Source organism: Rhinoderma darwinii, chromosome 5, assembly GCF_050947455.1.
Source record: "Rhinoderma darwinii isolate aRhiDar2 chromosome 5, aRhiDar2.hap1, whole genome shotgun sequence".
NCBI lineage: Eukaryota > Metazoa > Chordata > Amphibia > Anura > Rhinodermatidae > Rhinoderma > Rhinoderma darwinii.
The window spans coordinates 27,995,190-28,019,094 of record NC_134691.1 but is presented as its reverse complement, the minus strand read 5'-3'; the positions used below and the strand labels follow the sequence as shown (position 1 = coordinate 28,019,094).

The 23,905-nt window shown below is 42.8% G+C and overlaps 1 protein-coding gene across 1 annotated transcript in view; it reads right to left on the bottom strand.

Annotated features, from left to right (window-relative positions):
• The window catches only part of ENPP2 (ectonucleotide pyrophosphatase/phosphodiesterase 2), a 129,718-nt gene extending 120,376 nt beyond the window's left edge, over positions 1–9,342 (bottom strand). The window contains exon 1 of the mRNA XM_075825789.1: positions 9,230–9,342. Within this exon, the coding sequence (XP_075681904.1) occupies positions 9,230–9,250 (21 nt within the window). The 5' untranslated portion in view covers positions 9,251–9,342. The remainder of the gene's footprint in view (positions 1–9,229) is intronic.
• Positions 9,343–23,905: the final 14,563 nt, after the last annotated feature.

Sequence of the window (23,905 nt, the reverse complement as noted above, 5' to 3'; positions counted from 1 at the left end):
AACCTGATTAAAGAGATCAGGAATCAAAGGAAGGGGATACTGGTTCCTTACAGTGACCTTATTCAAGTTACGGTAGTCAATGCATGGCCTAAGACCACCATCCTTCTTCCCTACGAAGAAGAAGCCAGCACCTACCGGAGAAGTAGAGGGGCGAATGTAACCCTTGGCCAGGCATTCCTGGATATACTCTCTCATGGCTTCATTTAATCTTTCGGGACAAGAAAGATGAAATATCCTACCCTTAGGAAGCTTAGCTCCTGGTACCAATTCGATAGCGCAATCGTATTCTCTATGAGGAGGTAACACTTCGGAGGCCTCCTTAGAGAAAACATCAGCGAAGTCCTGAACAAACTCAGGTAGCGTGTTCACCTCCTCAGGGGGAGAAATAGAATTAACAGAAAAACATGACGTCAAGCATTCATTACCCCATTTGGTAAGCTCCCCAGTATTCCAGTCAAACGTGGGATTATGCAACTGCAACCAGGGAAGGCCTATAACCAAATCGGACGATAATCCCTGCATCAACAGTACAGAGCACTGCTCCAAATGCATGGAGCCAACAAGGAGTTCAAAAACAGGGGTATGCTGTGTAAAATAACCATTAGCAAGAGGAGTGGAGTCGATACCCACTACAGGGACAGGTTTAGGCAAATCAATCAAAGGCATAGCTAGAGACATAGCAAATTCCACAGACATGATATTAGCAGAAGACCCTGAATCCACGAAGGCACTGCCACCAAAAGAGACCTGAAAGGGAAGCAAGATTTTATTACGTTTCATATTTACGGGAAATACCTGTGCGCCCAAGTGACCTCCCCGATGATCACTTAGGAGTGGAAGTTTTCCGGCTGCTTATTCTTGCTCCTAGGACAGGTGTTCACTTGATGCTTGTCATCGCAACAATAGAAGCAGAGACCATTCTTCCTGCGGAACTCTCTACGTTGTCGGGGGGACACGGAGGCCCCGAGTTGCATAGGAACCTCCGAGTCTTCCGTGGAAGAGCGAAGCAACGGGACCTCGGGAGGCATCATGGGGGAGTCAGAGGGGAAAACAAAAAAACGTTTAAGTTGACGTTCCCTGAGACGTCGGTCAAGTCGTACCGCTAAAGCCATAACCTGGTCAAGGGAGTCAGAAGAGGGATAGCTAACTAGCAGGTCTTTCAGGGCGTTCGACAGACCCAACCTAAACTGGCACTTTAAGGCAGGGTCATTCCACCAGGAAGCTACGCACCACTTCCTAAAGTCAGCACAATACTCCTCAACAAGTCTCTTACCCTGACGTAAGGTCACCAGCTGACTCTCGGCAAAGGCAGTCCTGTCAGTCTCATCATAAATGAGTCCGAGAGCAGAAAAGAAACGATCAACGGAGGAAAGTTCAGGGGCGTCAGGAGCCAAGGAGAAGGCCCACTCTTCGGGCCCTTCCTGGAGCCGGGACATAATTATACCCACCCGCTGGCTCTCAGAACCTGAGGAGTGAGGCTTTAAGTGAAAGTAGAGCCTACAACTCTCCCGAAAGGAGAGAAAAGTCCTCCGGTCCCCTGAGAACCGGTCAGGCAACTTGAGGTGGGGTTCAAGAGGTGAGGTGAGGGGCACTACCATGGTAGCGTCAGGCTGGTTGACCCTCTGAGCCAGGGCCTGGACCTGTAGTGAGAGACCCTGCATTTGCTGGGCCAGGGTCTCAAGAGGGTCCATAGTAGTGTCAGGGACCAGGGTAGACTAGGTATTTGGGCTTGTGATTATGTAATGATGGGGGTAGGGAAACGGACAAGTGAGCCCTAATCTACCCGCCACTCTGTCCCTGCCTACTTGCAACGACCCGCCCTAGGCGACGGGGTACAACTGGGCGGCGGTCCCTACGCTCAGTAAGTGCACGAGACAAACAGACAAGGCTACACAAAGCTAAGGGAAATGGGGAGTTGCCCACGGCAACACTGTGGTCAACAAGAGTGGTGAACGAGCCGAGTCAAACCAGGAGTGAACGAGGTACCAAACGCAGAGCAGGAGAGTAGTCAGTAAGCCAGGGTCAGTATGGAGCAGGATCAAATAGTCAGAAGCTGTAGCTGGGCCAGGAAACCACACGAGAAGAATCACAAGCAAAGGAGGAACAGGAAAGGCAGGTATAAATAGACAGAGGGCGGGAGCTAGCTCCGTCTGGCCAGGCTGCGATAGGCTCTCCCGCTCCTAAGCCTGCCATCCTGAGTGGTGGAAGATGGAGTCAGTCTCAGCGACATAGACTCAGGTGCAGACTGATTACCTATGGGCGTATACACAGAAGTTGTGCCTGGCAGATCCTTTACAGAAATAATGAAGTTGAGTAGAATCATTGACCGCCTTTAGTTTTGCCCCTGTTGTCACTCTAAACCACCTGGCACTTGCAGCGTTGCCATAGTAGAATGCCTGACTGCAGATGAGCAGGGCTTCATGTAAGGCTGGGTCCACACGTGTGCCGCGTGGCCAAAAACAAGTTTCAACGGTTTGAGATGCAGTCGCCGGCCCCATGATTTTCACAGGTGAAACAAAGGATTTTCCCATGTATCACCTGTAAAAACCGTGCAGCCAGTAACCGCATCGCAAAACAATGGTAATTCGTGGTAAAACACATGCTGTTGGGCTGCACAGTTTTTGGCCACGTGGCCCACTACCACAGCTTGTGTTCCCAGCTTAACATTGGCTCGTTCATTGGTTGATCGAGGCCCACACAACGCTCGTTGCCAATAATTGCCCAGTGTAAACAGGGCAACGATCAACCGATGAACAAGCAAATGCTCGTTCATCGGCTGATTGTACTTAAATGGCCAAAATACTATAGTTGTCAGCAGCACATCTTGGTGTATAAACAGGATACACGCTGCCGACCTGATAGTAATGTATGTGGACGAGCGATCGTAGTAACAATCGCTCGACCCCATACACAGGAGAAAACAAGTGCCGGTCGAAGAGCTGTCTCATTGATCGGCGCTCGTGTCCCAGGTCAGGCCATGTAAGACCTCCTTAAAACAGTTGTTAGTGTATCATCTGACCCTCCCCCCCCCCCAAAAAAAAAAAGATTGCCTGCCTGTATGGCTCTAACTGGACACAGAACAACAAGCCAGCTGTCTTGCCAGTCTGCTCCACCTGTGTATAGTTATAACGACGTGCTGTACCTCCCACATTGGAAAGAATGTATATAATATTTGTGGCCGAGTACGCCATAAGCAACGGCAAACAAACTGTATATATCATTAAGCTGAAAGTAAAAGTTATAGTGGTCACGCTAACTTCCTACGGGGGCTCCACCAGCACACCATAAACACCCCCGCCTTACATGCGTTTCAGGTGATTGATCATTAATGTGGCTTGCAGATAATGCCACCCTCTGATTTTCATTGATTTGTTTCGTAACCTTGAGTTAGTGGAGGGACTCTTGTTAGTTATTACTAGGAGATAAAGGGCAGCGGGGGTGGTGGGCAAACTACAAAAATCAACATGACTATGATATTTCTTCAAGGCAAACAGCCAGACATGTAACTGTATTGTAATGTCCGGGTCCAGCCAAAGGCATGTGAGAGGGTCCCACCGAAATGAAGCTAAATAGTACATTACACAGGAGAAGAGCCGTCCTACAGTCCTGCACTTACCGGCAGCCCTATGTCAGTTACATGGGGTGTTAATGACTGGGGTGATATACAATTCAAAGACACCATGACAGATAAGGAACTGAGCCGATAACACTGTTTACCCAAATGATTAGCAATCAGTGATCAGAGGAGGAGATGATCTTCTCACTCATCACGACAAAACACCAACTAGAGGCCTTAAAATAGGCTCCATCCATTGTAAATTTACACTTAAAGAGTCCCAATGGAAACTACAAAGAATGGACTGTTTGAGTTCCCCTTATCACCTCCGCTTACTAATCAGCATTTGACACTTGGCTTGCGATTCTGCCAATGACTCAGACATTATACAGCTGTTTGTATTGTTCACACAATGGAGAGAGAATTTTCACATCTCCAAGAGGAAGCAAATTTATGCCTTCACGACCGACCTCGTTGAGACATTTTACGTTGGCCAAAAGTGTCTATATCAGCATCACAAGGACATTTTCCCAAAAATAGATTTGCACTTAAGATCAAAATAATCCCTAGTTCCATATTGAGGGCTGGTCTTATAAAAATGGGCCCCTGGGAAACACGCCAATTAGGCCACCCATGCAATGACAGTTATTCTTGTTTTATATGTATGTATGCAGATACATATCCACATTTTACCCAAATATTATACCCAAATACTGCCATACAAGGACAAATAATATGAAGCTATGGTACCCGCACAACACTACAATACATAACCCACATATTAGTGCAATTCAGTGTCCAAATAATGCTTAAAAAACGGTTAAAGGAACAGTGTCATCACAAATTATTTTTTTATATGTTAAAGATGTTAGTGCTTTATTAAAAACGTTTATATTCATTTGTGTGTTTGTGTTTTACTTTTTCTTATTTTTACACTTTTTCTTCCCTATGGGGGCTGCCATTTTTTGTTCCATTTCTGTGTGTGTCGATTAACGACACATACAGACATGGAATACGGCAGCCACAGTCCCATAGGGACTGCGAACGGCTCCCGTCCCATTGACTGCAGTGTACGGCGTCTGTGTGGGAACTGCGCATGCGCCGCTCCCACACAGTCCTATTCGAAATTGGCGCCGTCCGGCGCCATTTTCCTGTGGACCGGAAGTCGCGGCCGGACAGTAATATTACTACTTCCGGTCGCGGCTTCCGGATTTGTTCACTTGCACCAGCGGCAGCAAACGGAGCGGACGGGCCGGAGGGAGCCGCGGCGGCAGGAGCAGGTAAGAGATTTCAATGTATGTTCGTGTTTGTGTGTGTTTACTACTGTATGTAAACCTACTACACTGTGGGTTAGCTCAAAAAATGGCGACACACAGTGTAGGAGGTTACATCGTTCAAACCCCTCGTTTATCCCGGCACTAGCCAGGATAAAGGAGGGGGGGATGCTGAGAGCTCACTAGAGCGAGGGCTTTTATCCCAATGTTGCAATGCTGCAATTTTGGGAACAGCTCCATCTAGTGACCAAAAATGGGTAGTATTATAAATTAGAAATAATTTATAATATTACCTGGACTCGTGCAAAAAAATAAAAAAAATTTGAACAGTGTTTAATCACCCACACACTAAATGTTTCATTTTTTTAAAAAAAACATGTTTTTCTGGCAACACATTCCCTTTAAATACTGAATTAGTTAATGTTTAGACACTTCACTCTGAGGGTATGTTCACACAATCTATTTTCAGGCGTTTTTCGGGGTGTAAACGGCAGAAGCTGAACGCCACCAAACATCTGCCCATTGATTTCAATCAGAAAAATGGCGTTTCGTTCCGACATGGTGTTTCTTTACGTGACCGTTTGAAAAAACGTTGCGTAAAAAAACGCCCCGTAAAAAGAAGTGCATGTCACTTCATGAGCCAATTTTGGAATAGTTTTTTATTGGGTGAATAGAAAAACAGCTCCAAAAACGGCCGTAAAAAATGCATCAAAAAAGGTTTGATGCATAAAACGTGGCTGAAAATCAGAGGCTGTTTTCCCTTGCACCTTTAAGTCCGATCCTTGTGGACCCCTTAAAAAACGGGAGCCCTGGGTAATTGCCCAGTATAGCACCACGTAAAACCAGCTTTGAGAATATAAGTCTTCCCATCTCTGAGATTTATGGCATATCCACAGGATATGCCATGCATTTTCGATAGACACAGGTCTGATAGGACCTGCACTTATCTCTAGAACGGGGCCCACTGACCCCCATCCTGCCCTTTGCCGCTGTCGCTGGGTTATGGCCACTGTTATACAAGGTGTCCATGTTTTCTAGAAACAGCCAAGCGTGTTTTGCTGTAATGTTTCTGGAACTCGGAAGCTATGGAAACAGCACAGTTTGCTGTTCCACACTGTTTCCAGGACATCCCATTCACCTCTATGAACACCCTTGGTTATGTCCGGAGAACCAGGCCACCTCGTTACTCAGTGACCAGAGCCCAGCGACAGCAGCAGAAGTTAGGATGGGGTTCAAGGGCCCCATTCTAGAAAAAAGTGTGGGTCCCAGAGGTGGGACCCGCATGTATTAAAAATGTTCAAGGTGGGAATACTCCTTTAAGTTGTTTCATCACAACCATTATGGCCACCATTCATTTCCCAAAATAGAATGAAAAAAAAACACGGCACCACATAGTGCAGATGAGTAAAAAAGGGACAGGGGAACACATAATATAACGTGCTCACCTTGAGAATGTGAATACTGGCAGGTATCACAGTTAGGAGTGTGAAATGCACTCAGCAAATTGACGAGAAGAAGCTGCTGCCCGGTTCCATAGGCAATAATCACAAGGAGTTGCCGATATTAAGATAATGTAAAGAGCAAAAAAAGGAACCACAATTTTTCTCTTGTCTGACGAAGACACCAGTCCGGTGTTGAAACGCGTAGCATCCATTCTATTTTAATCGTTATTAAAGATGAACTTGGGTTAATTTTCATCCTAAGCAGCGCCACTGTGGTTCCTTTTTTTGCTTTTTACATTACCATTCATTTCCAACAGGGCTAATCTGTCTTTCCCGAAACTGAGCAGCAGATCTACCTAGTCATCCAGATTCCACCAAACCAGATGTAGCAACTTGATGGATGATGATGACCAAAATATTTATACTGTTTTATTAAAGGTTAACTAAACTTTCAAAAAATGTTCGACTTGTCATAGTGACATTTCAGACTTTTGATCGGCGGGGTAAAAGCACTGAGACCCCCACCGATCGCTAAAACGAAGCAGCAGAAGCACTCGGGTGAGTGTTATGCCGCTTCGTTTCTGATCGTCTTACTTTGGAAAATGAAGTGCCATAGCGGATAGTGCTCACCCAAGCGCTTCTGCTGCTTCGTTTTTGTGCTCGGTGGGGGTCTTAGTGCTTAGACCCCCACCAATCAAAACGTCTGACATGTCACTTTGACATGTCAAAAGTTTTTGAAAGTTTAGTTACCGTTTAATATTTTTATTATTTTAGGTGGAAATGCTCTTGAACCTTTCATAGCTAGGAGTCTACATAATATACAGAGACGTTGTCAGTGGGGTTCGTTTACATTCGCCTTCAGGAGATGACTCTGTCTCTTGTGTAGACTCATTTACACCTGATCTTTTCACATGAATGGGAAGCAATGAGATTAATTTACACAGGATTTACAGCCAATCCTCAAAAAGTTGACCATTGTCCATAAGAAAAATAACGATATAATCTATAGATGTCTTAGTATTTAGCACTGTTGCCTTGGAGCACTGAGGTCTTTAGTTAAAAATTGACCAGAGGCAACATCTGCATGAGTTTGTATGTTCTCCCTGTGTTTTTTTGGGATTTCCCCCACGATTTCCCAAAAACATAATAGGTTATATAACCCTATAAAATTAACCCTGCGTGTTGGAGAGATGGGGAAGTTAGATTATGAGCCCCATTAGAAAAAGGGACTGATATATATATCTGTATTGCCATATAGGACATGTTGGTGGTATATCGGTGGTCTGCTGCATATATGGCTCTCCAGCAGTAGGAAAACTACAATCCCCAGAATGCCTTGGCAGCATAAGAAACAGATAAGAAAATACCAAACACCTCTGGCTTCACTGGTGGGAACAACAGGATTGGACAGGTGCACTGTCTGAATGCCCCCACAAACATTAAACAGTAATATTTTGGCCCCAATCAGACCAACGTATTTGTCATAGGGACATTCGGCTGAGAACACAATTTATACCCCTATATTTGAAGAAAAATATATTGACCACATATACTTTACTATTATATCATGTCCATATGCAATACCACACACTGAACGGAAGTGCATATCACCTGCTCGATACAACTCGCCCTAGCAGGTGTCAACTTTTATAATAAGAAACATAAATTAAGGTACAGGGTATTTTTGATCTAACTTGTTTGAGACTTTTTTGGATCCCATAAGGATTTCTAATGCATCTATTCTGCAAAATATTCCAAAAAGTTCAAGGGATTGAGATGTTCATTTAGGTCAGCATTAATATTTTCTGTATATATCACTTCATCTAAATGATCCCTCTTATTGTTTGTTTTCCTTCCTCATATAAAAAAAGTAGCACAATAAGCTTAAGGTCAATGTAAAAACTTTTTCGGAACTAGATTAAGTCACCCCAATAGAAGACGGGACCTTCTGGATAATTATTTTGGTCTCAAAGAGTCTAAACCAACTTAATGGCAAATAATAATAATAATAATAATAATAATAAGAAGAAGAAGAAGAAGAAGAAGAAGAAGAAGAAGAAGAAGAAGAAGTGGAAGAATAAAAAGAAGAAGAAGAAGAATAAAAAGAAGAAGAATAAAAATCCTAAAAATGATAATAATAATAATAATAATAATAATAATAAAAATCCTAAAAATAATAATAATAATAATAATAATAATAAGAAGAAGAATAAAAATCCTAAAAATGATGATGATACTAATAATAATAATAATAAAAAGAAGAAGAAGAAGAAGAAGAAGAAAAAGAAGAAGTATAAAAATCCTAAAAATGATAATAATAATAATAATAAAAATCCTAAAAATAATAATAATAATAATAAGAAGAAGAATAAAAATCCTAAAAATGATGATAATAATAATAATAAAAAGAAGAAGAAGAAGAAGAAGAAGAAGAAGAAGAAAAAGAAAAAGAAAAAGAAGAAGAAGAAGAAGAAAAACAAGAAGAAGAAGTAGAAGAATAAAAAGAAGTATAAAAATCCTAAAAATGATAATAATAATAATAATAAAAATCCTAAAAATGATGATGATAATAATAATAATAATAAGAATAAGAAGATGACGAATAAGAATAATAATAAGAAGAATAATAAGAATAAAAATCCTGAAAATGATAATAATAATAAGAAGAAGTAGAAGAAGAAGAAAAATCCTAAAAATGATAATAATAATAATAATAATAATAATAATAATAATAATAGTCTTCTCATCATTCCTGAAGACTTCCAAGGTTCCTCTCGAATGAAGGCCATTAAGGGCACAGCTACATCTTCTAGTGAACTCATGTGATGAACTCCTCAATAAAATTTCTTATACGCCTGCCATTAAATCACATTTCAACAATCCCAGTTAGTTTCTGGTGTCACGTAGTACGGCTGGACCGTCCTACAAGAATACATTAGAAATGGAGCCTACCGTACCGCTTCTCTCCGGATCTCCATGCCTCCAATGTGCGATCTTGATAATTTTGTCCACAATGAGAGAGAAAAGGTTCTTCTCTAAGAGCTGCTAAGGACAGGACTGCCTGGTAATGTATCTCTAAGGCTTGTTTGCTTAGGAGCTTTATGCAATGCTGATGAAGTAAGGGTGGCAGCTGTCCTTGAAGACAATGGTCCTATTGGCAGATGTTCTTCAAACAAAGGGGCTTCTTGCTAGCTTAGTTTTACTTATGCATTTGATTTTTGCAAGGAGAGATCCAGAACATTGAGTTTTAGCATTATCCGCTCATCCACTTGGATGAAATGGGTATTTGTAGTTATACATTATTATATATGGATTTGTAGGTCTCGGAAACATCTTATTTAGGATAGTTTTTGGGATGACTTTTTGCATTCCTGCTAGACATGCAAATTTTAATCCATTTCATTCCACTGAAGGAATTACTTGGGTCATAAGTAGAGGAGATAGTGCTACAATAATACATATATTGAACCTACATTTTTACCTACATAGTGTTGCTTAAATAACAATTCCCCAATAGGATGCGGACACTTGCAGCTCAGAGTCTGGATAATAAGACGAAGGACTGCAGGATATTTACCATCTATCAGCAGACTACAAGCTATTTACATCCGTGCATCGTCTCTCAATGGACTTCAGACTACAGGCTTCTGTAAATGACTCTGTGTCTGCTGAATATTCTGGTAATTACCTAATATATGTGTGTAAATCAACCAAACATCAGCCTCTTGTTGTAGCTGAGATATATATATAGATATATACTCCAGTACGTTATTAGAATACATTACTAGGCAATGACTAAATGTATACAACCCTGTCCGTATGAGCTATTAGGGTATATGGATGTAATAAAGAGGGCTTCCCCTTTTGGGACCCTCCTTATGCGTCAGAGTGAAGAGCCATTGCAAAAAGTGGCACTCCCCCAGGTGAGCCCAGCGTGCCCGCTCATTGATTTCATGTAGAGCTTCATTAAGACTTGCTTGACGATTCCCTTCCCCTCCAGTCTGCAAACATTGAGAGACCTTTCATATGGGTAAAGGTTTATTCCAAGCAGGACAACCCCTTTAATTTACATAGAAGAAGGAAGGTGCAGATACCAGAACATTTGGTGAAGTGGAAGAGAGGAAACTATTAGTAGATTTTCCCCCAAAAAATAGTATCTAATTTAGGGGGAGCCCTTAAGCAAATTAAATGACCAAAGTTAGAGGAGTTGTCTGGTTTAGACTACCACTTGTTATATGTGCTGTTAGACCACGCTTAGATTTACAGCCCCCTCCACACACACTTGCAGTGGGACCTCTCATGTCCCTGGAGTCCACAGTAAACAACGGGTGCCCAATTATTACAGTGCGTGTGGCATAATACTCAAAGGAATCATCACATTCAATGCTATTAGGGAATCCCCTATATGAAATGGGAATGGCCAAAATGGACTATCCCTTTAAAAGTGATCTGCGTGATTCAACTAGGAACTTATACATGAATACACAATTTATCTGCACAAAAAGCTGCATGAGTTGGATTTGACAGTGACACTGCCAGGCGGACTATGAAGCCATTGTCAGGACACATAGACCACTTGTCCTCTATGAACAAAAGTGTTTAAATAGCAATTATAATCCCAGGAAGCCGATTACTAGAATGTGAACTGCACTGATACAACCGAACAATGAAAATGTCTACTGGAGTGTCAGACTGTGAAGGATCAACACAGAGTGCAGGAGGGCAGTGTGTACTATACAGTAATACATACCTCAGACACTGCAGAACATCATTATACACACCTCAGCTGCTGCAGAACATCATAATACACACCTCAGCTGCTGCAGAACATCATAATACACACCTCAGCTGCTACAGAACATCACAAAACACATCTCAGCTGCTGCAGAACATCATAATACACACCTCAACTGCTGCAGAACATCATAATACACATCTCAGCTGCTTCAGAACATCATAATACACACCTCAGCTGCTGCAGAACATCACAATACACACCTTAGCTGCTGCAGAACATCATAATACACACCTCAGATGCTACAGAACATCACAAAACACATCTCAGCTGCTGCAGAACATCATAATACACACCTCAACTGCTGCAGAACATCATAATACACATCTCAGCTGCTTCAGAACATCATAATACACACCTCAGCTGCTGCAGAACATCACAATACACACCTTAGCTTCTGCAGAACATCATAATATACACCTCAGATGCTGCAGAACATCATAATAAACTCCTCAGCTGCTGCAGAACATCATAATACACAACTCAGATGCTGCAGAACATCATAATACACATCTCAGCTGCTGCAGAACATAACAATACACACCTCAGCTGCTACAGAACATCATAATACACACCTCAGCTGCTGCAGAACATCACAATACACACCTCAGCTGCTTCAGAACATCACAATACACACCTCAGCTGCTTCAGAACATCACAATACACACCTCAGACACTGCAGAACATCATAATACACACCTCAGCTGCTGCAGAACATCATAATACACACCTCAGACACCGCAGAACATCATAATAAACACCTCAGCTGCTGCAGAACATCATAATACACACCTCAGATGCTGTAGAACATCATAATACACATCTCAGATGCTGCAGAACATAACAATACACACCTCAGCTGCTACAGAACATCCTTAATACACACCTCAGCTGCTACAGAACATCCTTAATACACACCTCAGCTGCTGCAGAACATCACAATACACACCTCAGCTGCTGCAGAACATCACAATACACACCTCAGCTGCTGCAGAACATCATAATACATACCTCAGACACTGCAGAACATCATAATACACACCTCAGCTGCTGCAGAACATCACAATACACACCTCAGCTGCTGCAGAACATCATAATACACACCTCAGACACTGCAGAACATCATATTACACACCTCAGCTGCTGCAGAACATCAGAATACACACCTCAGCTGCTGAAGAACATCAGAATACACACCTCAGATGCTGCAGAACATCATAATACACATCTCAGCTGCTGCAGAACATCACAATACACACCTCAGCTGCTGCAGAACATCATAATACACATCTCAGCTGCTGCAGAACATCATAATACACACCTCAGCTGCTGCAGAACATCACAATACACACCTCAGCTGCTGCAGAACATCATAATACACACCTCAGACACTGCAGAACATCATATTAAACACCTCAGCTGCTGCAGAACATTATAATACACACCTCAGATGCTGCAGAACATCATAATACACATATCAGCTGCTGCAGAACATCACAATACACACCTCAGCTGCTACAGAACATCATAATACACACCTCAGCTGCTGCAGAACATCACAATACACACCTCAGACACTGCAGAACATCATAATACACACCTCAGCTGCTGCAGAACCTCATAATACACGCCATAGGTAATGCAGAACATCATAATACACACCTCAGCTGCTGTAGAACATCACAATACACACCTCAGCTGCTGCAGAACATCATAATAAACATCTCAGCTGCTGTAGAACATCACAATACACACCTCAGCTGCTGCAGAACATCATAATACACACCTCAGACACTGCAGAACATCATAATACACACCTGAGCTGCTGCAGAACATCACAATACACACCTCAGATGCTGCAGAACATCATAATACACATCTCAGATGCTGCAGAACATCACAATACACATCTCAGCTGCTGCAGAACTTCATAATACACACCTTAGCTGCTGCAGAACATCATAATACACGCCACAGATAATGCAGATCATAATACACACCTCAGCTGCTGCAGAACATCAAAATACACACATCAGCTGCTGCACAACATCATAATACACACCTCAGCTGCTGCAGAACATCACAATACACACCTCAGACACTGCAGAACATCATAATACACATCTCAGATGCCGCAGAACATCACAATAAACATCTCAGCTGCTGCAGAACATCACAATACACATCTCAGCTGCTGCAGAACATCATAATACACACCTCAGCTGCTGCAGAACATCATAATACACACATCAGCTGCTGCACAACATCATAATAGACACCTCAGTTGCTGCAGAACATCATAATACACATCTCAGATGCTGCAGAACATCACAATACACATCACAGCTGCTGCAGAAAATCACAATACACACCTCAGATACTGCAGAACATCATAATACACACCTAAGCTGCTGCAGAACATCATAATACACGCCATAGGTAATGCAGAACATCATAATAAACACCTCAGCTGCTGCAGAACATCACAATACACACCTCAGACACTGCAGAACATCATAATACACACCTCAGCTGCTGCAGAACATCACAAGACACACCTCAGCTGCTGCAGTACATCATAATACACACCTCAGACACTGCAGAACATCATATTACACACCTCAGCTGCTGCAGAACATCAGAATACACACCTCAGCTGCTGAAGAACATCAGAATACACACCTCAGATGCTGCAGAACATCATAATACACATCTCACCTGCTGCAGAACATCACAATACACACCTCAGCTGCTGCAGAACATCATAATACACATCTCAGCTGCTGCAGAACATCATAATACACACCTCAGCTGCTGCAGAACATCACAATACACACCTCAGCTGCTGCAGAACATCATAATACACACCTCAGACACTGCAGAACATCATATTAAACACCTCAGCTGCTGCAGAACATTATAATACACATATCAGCTGCTGCAGAACATCACAATACACACCTCAGCTGCTACAGAACATCATAATACACACCTCAGCTGCTGCAGAACATCACAATACACACCTCAGACACTGCAGAACATCATAATACACACCTCAGCAGCTGCAGAACCTCATAATACACGCCATAGGTAATGCAGAACATCATAATACACACCTCAGCTGCTGTAGAACATCACAATACACACCTCAGACACTGCAGAACATCATAATACACACCTCAGCTGCTGCAGAACCTCATAATACACGCCATAGGTAATGCAGAACATCATAATACACACCTCAGCTGCTGTAGAACATCACAATACACACCTCAGCTGCTGCAGAACATCATAATAAACATCTCAGCTGCTGTAGAACATCACAATACACACCTCAGCTGCTGCAGAACATCATAATACACACCTCAGACACTGCAGAACATCATAATACACACCTGAGCTGCAGCAGAACATCACAATACACACCTCAGATGCTGCAGAACATCATAATACACATCTCAGATGCTGCAGAACATCACAATACACATCTCAGCTGCTGCAGAACTTCATAATACACACCTTAGCTGCTGCAGAACATCATAATACACGCCACAGATAATGCAGATCATAATACACACCTCAGCTGCTGCAGAACATCAAAATACACACATCAGCTGCTGCACAACATCATAATACACACCTCAGCTGCTGCAGAACATCACAATACACACCTCAGACACTGCAGAACATCATAATACACATCTCAGATGCCGCAGAACATCACAATAAACATCTCAGCTGCTGCAGAACATCACAATACACATCTCAGCTGCTGCAGAACATCATAATACACACCTCAGCTGCTGCAGAACATCATAATACACACATCAGCTGCTGCACAACATCATAATAGACACCTCAGTTGCTGCAGAACATCATAATACACATCTCAGATGCTGCAGAACATCACAATACACATCACAGCTGCTGCAGAAAATCACAATACACACCTCAGATACTGCAGAACATCATAATACACACCTAAGCTGCTGCAGAACATCATAATACACGCCATAGGTAATGCAGAACATCATAATAAACACCTCAGCTGCTGCAGAACATCACAATACACACCTCAGACACTGCAGAACATCATAATACACACCTCAGCTGCTGCAGAACATCACAAGACACACCTCAGCTGCTGCAGTACATCATAATACACACCTCAGACACTGCAGAACATCATATTACACACCTCAGCTGCTGCAGAACATCAGAATACACACCTCAGCTGCTGAAGAACATCAGAATACACACCTCAGATGCTGCAGAACATCATAATACACATCTCAGCTGCTGCAGAACATCACAATACACACCTCAGCTGCTGCAGAACATCATAATACACATCTCAGCTGCTGCAGAACATCATAATACACACCTCAGCTGCTGCAGAACATCACAATACACACCTCAGCTGCTGCAGAACATCATAATACACACCTCAGACACTGCAGAACATCATATTAAACACCTCAGCTGCTGCAGAACATTATAATACACATATCAGCTGCTGCAGAACATCACAATACACACCTCAGCTGCTACAGAACATCATAATACACACCTCAGCTGCTGCAGAACATCACAATACACACCTCAGACACTGCAGAACATCATAATACACACCTCAGCAGCTGCAGAACCTCATAATACACGCCATAGGTAATGCAGAACATCATAATACACACCTCAGCTGCTGCAGAATATCATAATAAACATCTCAACTGCTGTAGAACATCACAATACACACCTCAGCTGCTGCAGAACATCATAATACACACCTCAGACACTGCAGAACATCATAATACACACCTGAGCTGCTGCAGAACATCACAATACATACCTCAGATGCTGCAGAACATCATAATACACATCTCAGATGCTGCAGAACATCACAATACACATCTCAGCTGCTGCAGAACTTCATAATACACACCTTAGCTGCTGCAGAACATCATAATACACGCCACAGATAATGCAGATCATAATACACACCTCAGCTGCTGCAGAACATAAAAATACACACATCAGCTGCTGCACAACATCATAATACATATCTCAGATGCTGCAGAACATCACAATACACATCTCAGACACTGCAGAACATCATAATACACACATCAGATACTGCAGAACATCATAATACACACCTCAGCTGCTGCAGAACATCATAATACACGCCACAGATAATGCAGATCATAATACACACCTCAGCTGCTGTAGAACATCACAATACACACCTCAGTTGCTGCAGAACATCACAATACACATCTCAGCTGCTGCAGAACATCATAATACACACCTCAGACACTGCAGAACATCATAATACACACCTCAGCTGCTGCAGAACATCACAATACACACCTCAGACACTGCAGAACATCATAATACACACCTCAGCTGCTGCAGAACATCATAATAGACACATCAGCTGCTGCAGTACATCACAATACACCCCTCAGCTGCTGCATAACATCATAATACATACCTCAGCTGCTGCAGAACATCATAATACACACCTCAGCTGCTGCAGAACAACATAATACACACATCAGCTGCTGCACAACATCATAATACACACCTCAGTTGCTGCAGAACATCATAATACACACCTCAGCTGCTGCAGAACATCATAATACACATCTCAGCTGCTGCAGAACATCACAATACACACCTCAGCTCCTGCAGAACATCATAATACACATCTCAGCTGCTGCAGAACATCACAATACACATCTCAGCTGCTGCAGAACATCATAATACACACCTCAGACACTGCAAAACATCACAATACACACCTGGGCTGCTGCAGAACATCACAATACACACCTCAGCTGCTGCAGAACATCATAATACACACATCTCAGATGCTGCAGAACATCACAATACACACCTCAGCTGCTGCAGAACTTCATAATACACACCTTAGCTGCTGCAGAACATCATAATACACACCACAGATAATGCAGATCATAATACACACCTCAGCTGCTGCAGAACATCAAAATACACACATCAGAAGCTGCACAACATCATAATACACACCTCAGCTGCTGCAGAACATCACAATACACACCTCAGACACTGCAGAACATCATAATACACATCTCAGATGCCGCAGAACATCACAATACACACCTCAGCTGCTACAGAACATCCTTAATACACACCTCAGCTGCTGCAGAACATCACAATACACACCTCAGCTGCTGCAGAACATCACAATACACACCTCAGCTGCTGCAGAACATCATAATACATACCTCAGACACTGCAGAACATCATAATACACACCTCAGCTGCTGCAGAACATCACAATACACACCTCAGCTGCTGCAGAACATCATAATACACACCTCAGACACTGCAGAACATCATATTACACACCTCAGCTGCTGCAGAACATCAGAATACACACCTCAGCTGCTGAAGAACATCAGAATACACACCTCAGATGCTGCAGAACATCATAATACACATCTCAGCTGCTGCAGAACATCACAATACACACCTCAGCTGCTGCAGAACATCATAATACACATCTCAGCTGCAGCAGAACATCATAATACACACCTCAGCTGCTGCAGAACATCATAATACACATATCAGCTGCTGCAGAACATCACAATACACACCTCAGCTGCTACAGAACATCATAATACACACCTCAGCTGCTGCAGAACATCACAATACACACCTCAGACACTGCAGAACATCATAATACACACCTCAGCTGCTGCAGAACCTCATAATACACGCCACAGATAATGCAGATCATAATACACACCTCAGCTGCTGCAGAACATCAGAATACACACCTCAGCTGCTGAAGAACATCAGAATACACACCTCAGATGCTGCAGAACATCATAATACACATCTCAGCTGCTGCAGAACATCACAATACACACCTCAGCTGCTGCAGAACATCATAATACACATCTCAGCTGCTGCAGAACATCATAATACACACCTCAGCTGCTGCAGAACATCACAATACACACCTCAGCTGCTGCAGAACATCATAATACACACCTCAGACACTGCAGAACATCATATTAAACACCTCAGCTGCTGCAGAACATTATAATACACACCTCAGATGCTGCAGAACATCATAATACACATATCAGCTGCTGCAGAACATCACAATACACACCTCAGCTGCTACAGAACATCATAATACACACCTCAGCTGCTGCAGAACATCACAATACACACCTCAGACACTGCAGAACATCATAATACACACCTCAGCTGCGGCAGAACCTCATAATACACGCCACAGATAATGCAGATCATAATACACACCTCAGCTGCTGCAGAACATCAAAATACACACATCAGCTGCTGCACAACATCATAATACACACCTCAGCTGCTGCAGAACATCACAATACACACCTCAGACACTGCAGAACATCATAATACACATCTCAGATGCCGCAGAACATCACAATAAACATCTCAGCTGCTGCAGAACATCACAATACACATCTCAGCTGCTGCAGAACATCATAATACACACCTCAGCTGCTGCAGAACATCATAATAGACACCTCAGTTGCTGCAGAACATCATAATACACATCTCAGATGCTGCAGAACATCACAATACACATCACAGCTGCTGCAGAAAATCACAATACACACCTCAGATACTGCAGAACATCATAATACACACCTAAGCTGCTGCAGAACATCATAATACACGCCATAGGTAATGCAGAACATCATAATAAACACCTCAGCTGCTGCAGAACATCACAATACACACCTCAGACACTGCAGAACATCATAATACACACCTCAGCTGCTGCAGAACATCACAAGACACACCTCAGCTGCTGCAGTACATCATAATACACACCTCAGACACTGCAGAACATCATATTACACACCTCAGCTGCTGCAGAACATCAGAATACACACCTCAGCTGCTGAAGAACATCAGAATACACACCTCAGATGCTGCAGAACATCATAATACACATCTCAGCTGCTGCAGAACATCACAATACACACCTCAGCTGCTGCAGAACATCATAATACACATCTCAGCTGCTGCAGAACATCATAATACACACCTCAGCTGCTGCAGAACATCACAATACACACCTCAGCTGCTGCAGAACATCATAATACACACCTCAGACACTGCAGAACATCATATTAAACACCTCAGCTGCTGCAGAACATTATAATACACATATCAGCTGCTGCAGAACATCACAATACACACCTCAGCTGCTACAGAACATCATAATACACACCTCAGCTGCTGCAGAACATCACAATACACACCTCAGACACTGCAGAACATCATAATACACACCTCAGCAGCTGCAGAACCTCATAATACACGCCATAGGTAATGCAGAACATCATAATACACACCTCAGCTGCTGTAGAACATCACAATACACACCTCAGACACTGCAGAACATCATAATACACACCTCAGCTGCTGCAGAACCTCATAATACACGCCATAGGTAATGCAGAACATCATAATACACACCTCAGACACTGCAGAACATCATATTAAACACCTCAGCTGCTGCAGAACATTATAATACACATATCAGCTGCTGCAGAACATCACAATACACACCTCAGCTGCTGCAGAACATCATAATACACACCTCAGACACTGCAGAACATCATATTAAACACCTCAGCTGCTGCAGAACATTATAATACACATATCAGCTGCTGCAGAACATCACAATACACACCTCAGCTGCTACAGAACATCATAATACACACCTCAGCTGCTGTAGAACATCACAATACACACCTCAGACACTGCAGAACATCATAATACACACCTCAGCTGCTGCAGAACCTCATAATACACGCCATAGGTAATGCAGAACATCATAATACACACCTCAGCTGCTGTAGAACATCACAATACACACCTCAGCTGCTGCAGAACATCATAATAAACATCTCAGCTGCTGTAGAACATCACAATACACACCTCAGCTGCTGCAGAACATCATAATACACACCTCAGACACTGCAGAACATCATAATACACACCTGAGCTGCAGCAGAACATCACAATACACACCTCAGATGCTGCAGAACATCATAATACACATCTCAGATGCTGCAGAACATCACAATACACATCTCAGCTGCTGCAGAACTTCATAATACACACCTTAGCTGCTGCAGAACATCATAATACACGCCACAGATAATGCAGATCATAATACACACCTCAGCTGCTGCAGAACATCAAAATACACACATCAGCTGCTGCACAACATCATAATACACACCTCAGCTGCTGCAGAACATCACAATACACACCTCAGACACTGCAGAACATCATAATACACATCTCAGATGCCGCAGAACATCACAATAAACATCTCAGATGCTGCAGAACATCACAATACACATCTCAGCTGCTGCAGAACATCATAATACACACCTCAGCTGCTGCAGAACATCATAATACACACATCAGCTGCTGCACAACATCATAATAGACACCTCAGTTGCTGCAGAACATCATAATACACATCTCAGATGCTGCAGAACATCACAATACACATCACAGCTGCTGCAGAAAATCACAATACACACCTCAGATACTGAAGAACATCATAATACACACCTAAGCTGCTGCAGAACATCATAATACACGCCATAGGTAATGCAGAACATCATAATACACACCTCAGACACTGCAGAACATCATAATACACACCTCAGCTGCTGCAGAACATCACAAGACACACCTCAGCTGCTGCAGTACATCATAATACACACCTCAGACACTGCAGAACATCATATTACACACCTCAGCTGCTGCAGAACATCAGAATACACACCTCAGCTGCTGAAGAACATCAGAATACACACCTCAGATGCTGCAGAACATCATAATACACATCTCAGCTGCTGCAGAACATCACAATACACACCTCAGCTGCTGCAGAACATCATAATACACACCTCAGCTGCTGCAGAACATCACAATACACACCTCAGCTGCTGCAGAACATCATAATACACACCTCAGACACTGCAGAACATCATATTAAACACCTCAGCTGCTGCAGAACATTATAATACACATATCAGCTGCTGCAGAACATCACAATACACACCTCAGCTGCTACAGAACATCATAATACACACCTCAGCTGCTGCAGAACATCACAATACACACCTCAGACACTGCAGAACATCATAATACACACCTCAGCTGCTGCAGAACCTCATAATACACGCCATAGGTAATGCAGAACATCATAATACACACCTCAGCTGCTGTAGAACATCACAATACACACCTCAGCTGCTGCAGAACATCATAATAAACATCTCAGCTGCTGTAGAACATCACAATACACACCTCAGCTGCTGCAGAACATCATAATACACACCTCAGACACTGCAGAACATCATAATACACACCTGAGCTGCTGCAGAACATCACAATACATACCTCAGATGCTGCAGAACATCATAATACACATCTCAGATGCTGCAGAACATCACAATACACATCTCAGCTGCTGCAGAACTTCATAATACACACCTTAGCTGCTGCAGAACATCATAATACACGCCAGAGATAATGCAGATCATAATACACACCTCAGCTGCTGCAGAACATCAAAATACACACATCAGCTGCTGCACAACATCATAATACATATCTCAGATGCTGCAGAACATCACAATACACATCTCAGCTGCTGCAGAACTTCATAATACACACCTTAGCTGCTGCAGAACATCATAATACACGCCACAGATAATGCAGATCATAATACACACCTCAGCTGCTGCAGAACATCAAAATACACACATCAGCTGCTGCACAACATCATAATACACACCTCAGCTGCTGCAGAACATCATAATACACATATCAGCTGCTGCACAACATCATAATAGACACCTCAGTTGCTGCAGAACATCATAATACACATCTCAGATGCTGCAGAACATCACAATACACATCACAGCTGCTGCAGAAAATCACAATACACACCTCAGATACTGCAGAACATCATAATACACACCTAAGCTGCTGCAGAACATCATAATACACGCCATAGGTAATGCAGAACATCATAATAAACACCTCAGCTGCTGCAGAACATCAAAATACACACCTCAGATGCTGCAGAACATCATAATGCACACCTCAGCTGCTGCAGAACATCATAATACACACCTCAGACACTGCAGAACATCATAATACACACCTGAGCGGCTGCAGAACATCACAATACACACCTCAGCTGCTGCAGAACATCATAATACACACATCAGATACTGCAGAACATCATAATACACACCTCAGCTGCTGCAGAACATCATAATACACGCCACAGATAATGCAGATCATAATACACACCTCAGCTGCTGTAGAACATCACAATACACACCTCAGTTGCTGCAGAACATCACAATACACATCTCAGCTGCTGCAGAACATCCTAATACACACCTCAGACACTGCAGAACATCATAATACACACCTCAGCTGCTGCAGAACATCACAATACACACCTCAGACACTGCAGAACATCATAATACACACCTCAGCTGCTGCAGAACATCATAATAGACACATCAGCTGCTGCAGAACATCACAATACACCCCTCAGCTGCTGCATAACATCATAATACATACCTCAGCTGCTGCAGAACATCATAATACACACCTCAGCTGCTGCAGAACATCATAATACACACCTCAGCTGCTGCAGAACATCACAATACACACCTCAGCTGCTGCAGAACAACATAATACACACATCAGCTGCTGCACAACATCATAATACACACCTCAGTTGCTGCAGAACATCATAATACACTCCTCAGCTGCTGCAGAACATCATAATACACATCTCAGCTGCTGCAGAACATCACAATACACACCTCAGCTCCTGCAGAACATCATAATACACATCTCAGCTGCTGCAGAACATCACAATACACACCTCAGCTCCTGCAGAACATCATAATACACATCTCAGCTGCTGCAGAACATCATAATACACACCTCAGACACTGCAAAACATCACAATACACACCTGGGCTGCTGCAGAACATCACAATACACACCTCAGCTGCTGCAGAACATCATAATACACACATCTCAGATGCTGCAGAACATCACAATACACACCTCAGCTGCTGCAGAACTTCATAATACACACCTTAGCTGCTGCAGAACATCATAATACACACCACAGATAATGCAGATCATAATACACACCTCAGCTGCTGCAGAACATCAAAATACACACATCAGCTGCTGCACAACATCATAATACACACCTCAGCTGCTGCAGAACATCACAATACACACCTCAGACACTGCAGAACATCATAATACACATCTCAGATGCCGCAGAACATCACAATACAGATCTCAGCTGCTGCAGAACATCACAATACACATCTCAGCTGCTGCAGAACATCATAATACACACCTCAGCTGCTGCAGAACATCATAATACACACATCAGCTGCTGCACAACATCATAATAGACACCTCAGTTGCTGCAGAACATCATAATACACACCTCAGCTGCTGCAGAACATCAGAATACACACCTCAGCTGCTGAAGAACATCAGAATACACACCTCAGATGCTGCAGAACATCATAATACACATCTCACCTGCTGCAGAACATCACAATACACACCTCAGCTGCTGCAGAACATCATAATACACATCTCAGCTGCTGCAGAACATCATAATACACACCTCAGCTGCTGCAGAACATCACAATACACACCTCAGCTGCTGCAGAACATCATAATACACACCTCAGACACTGCAGAA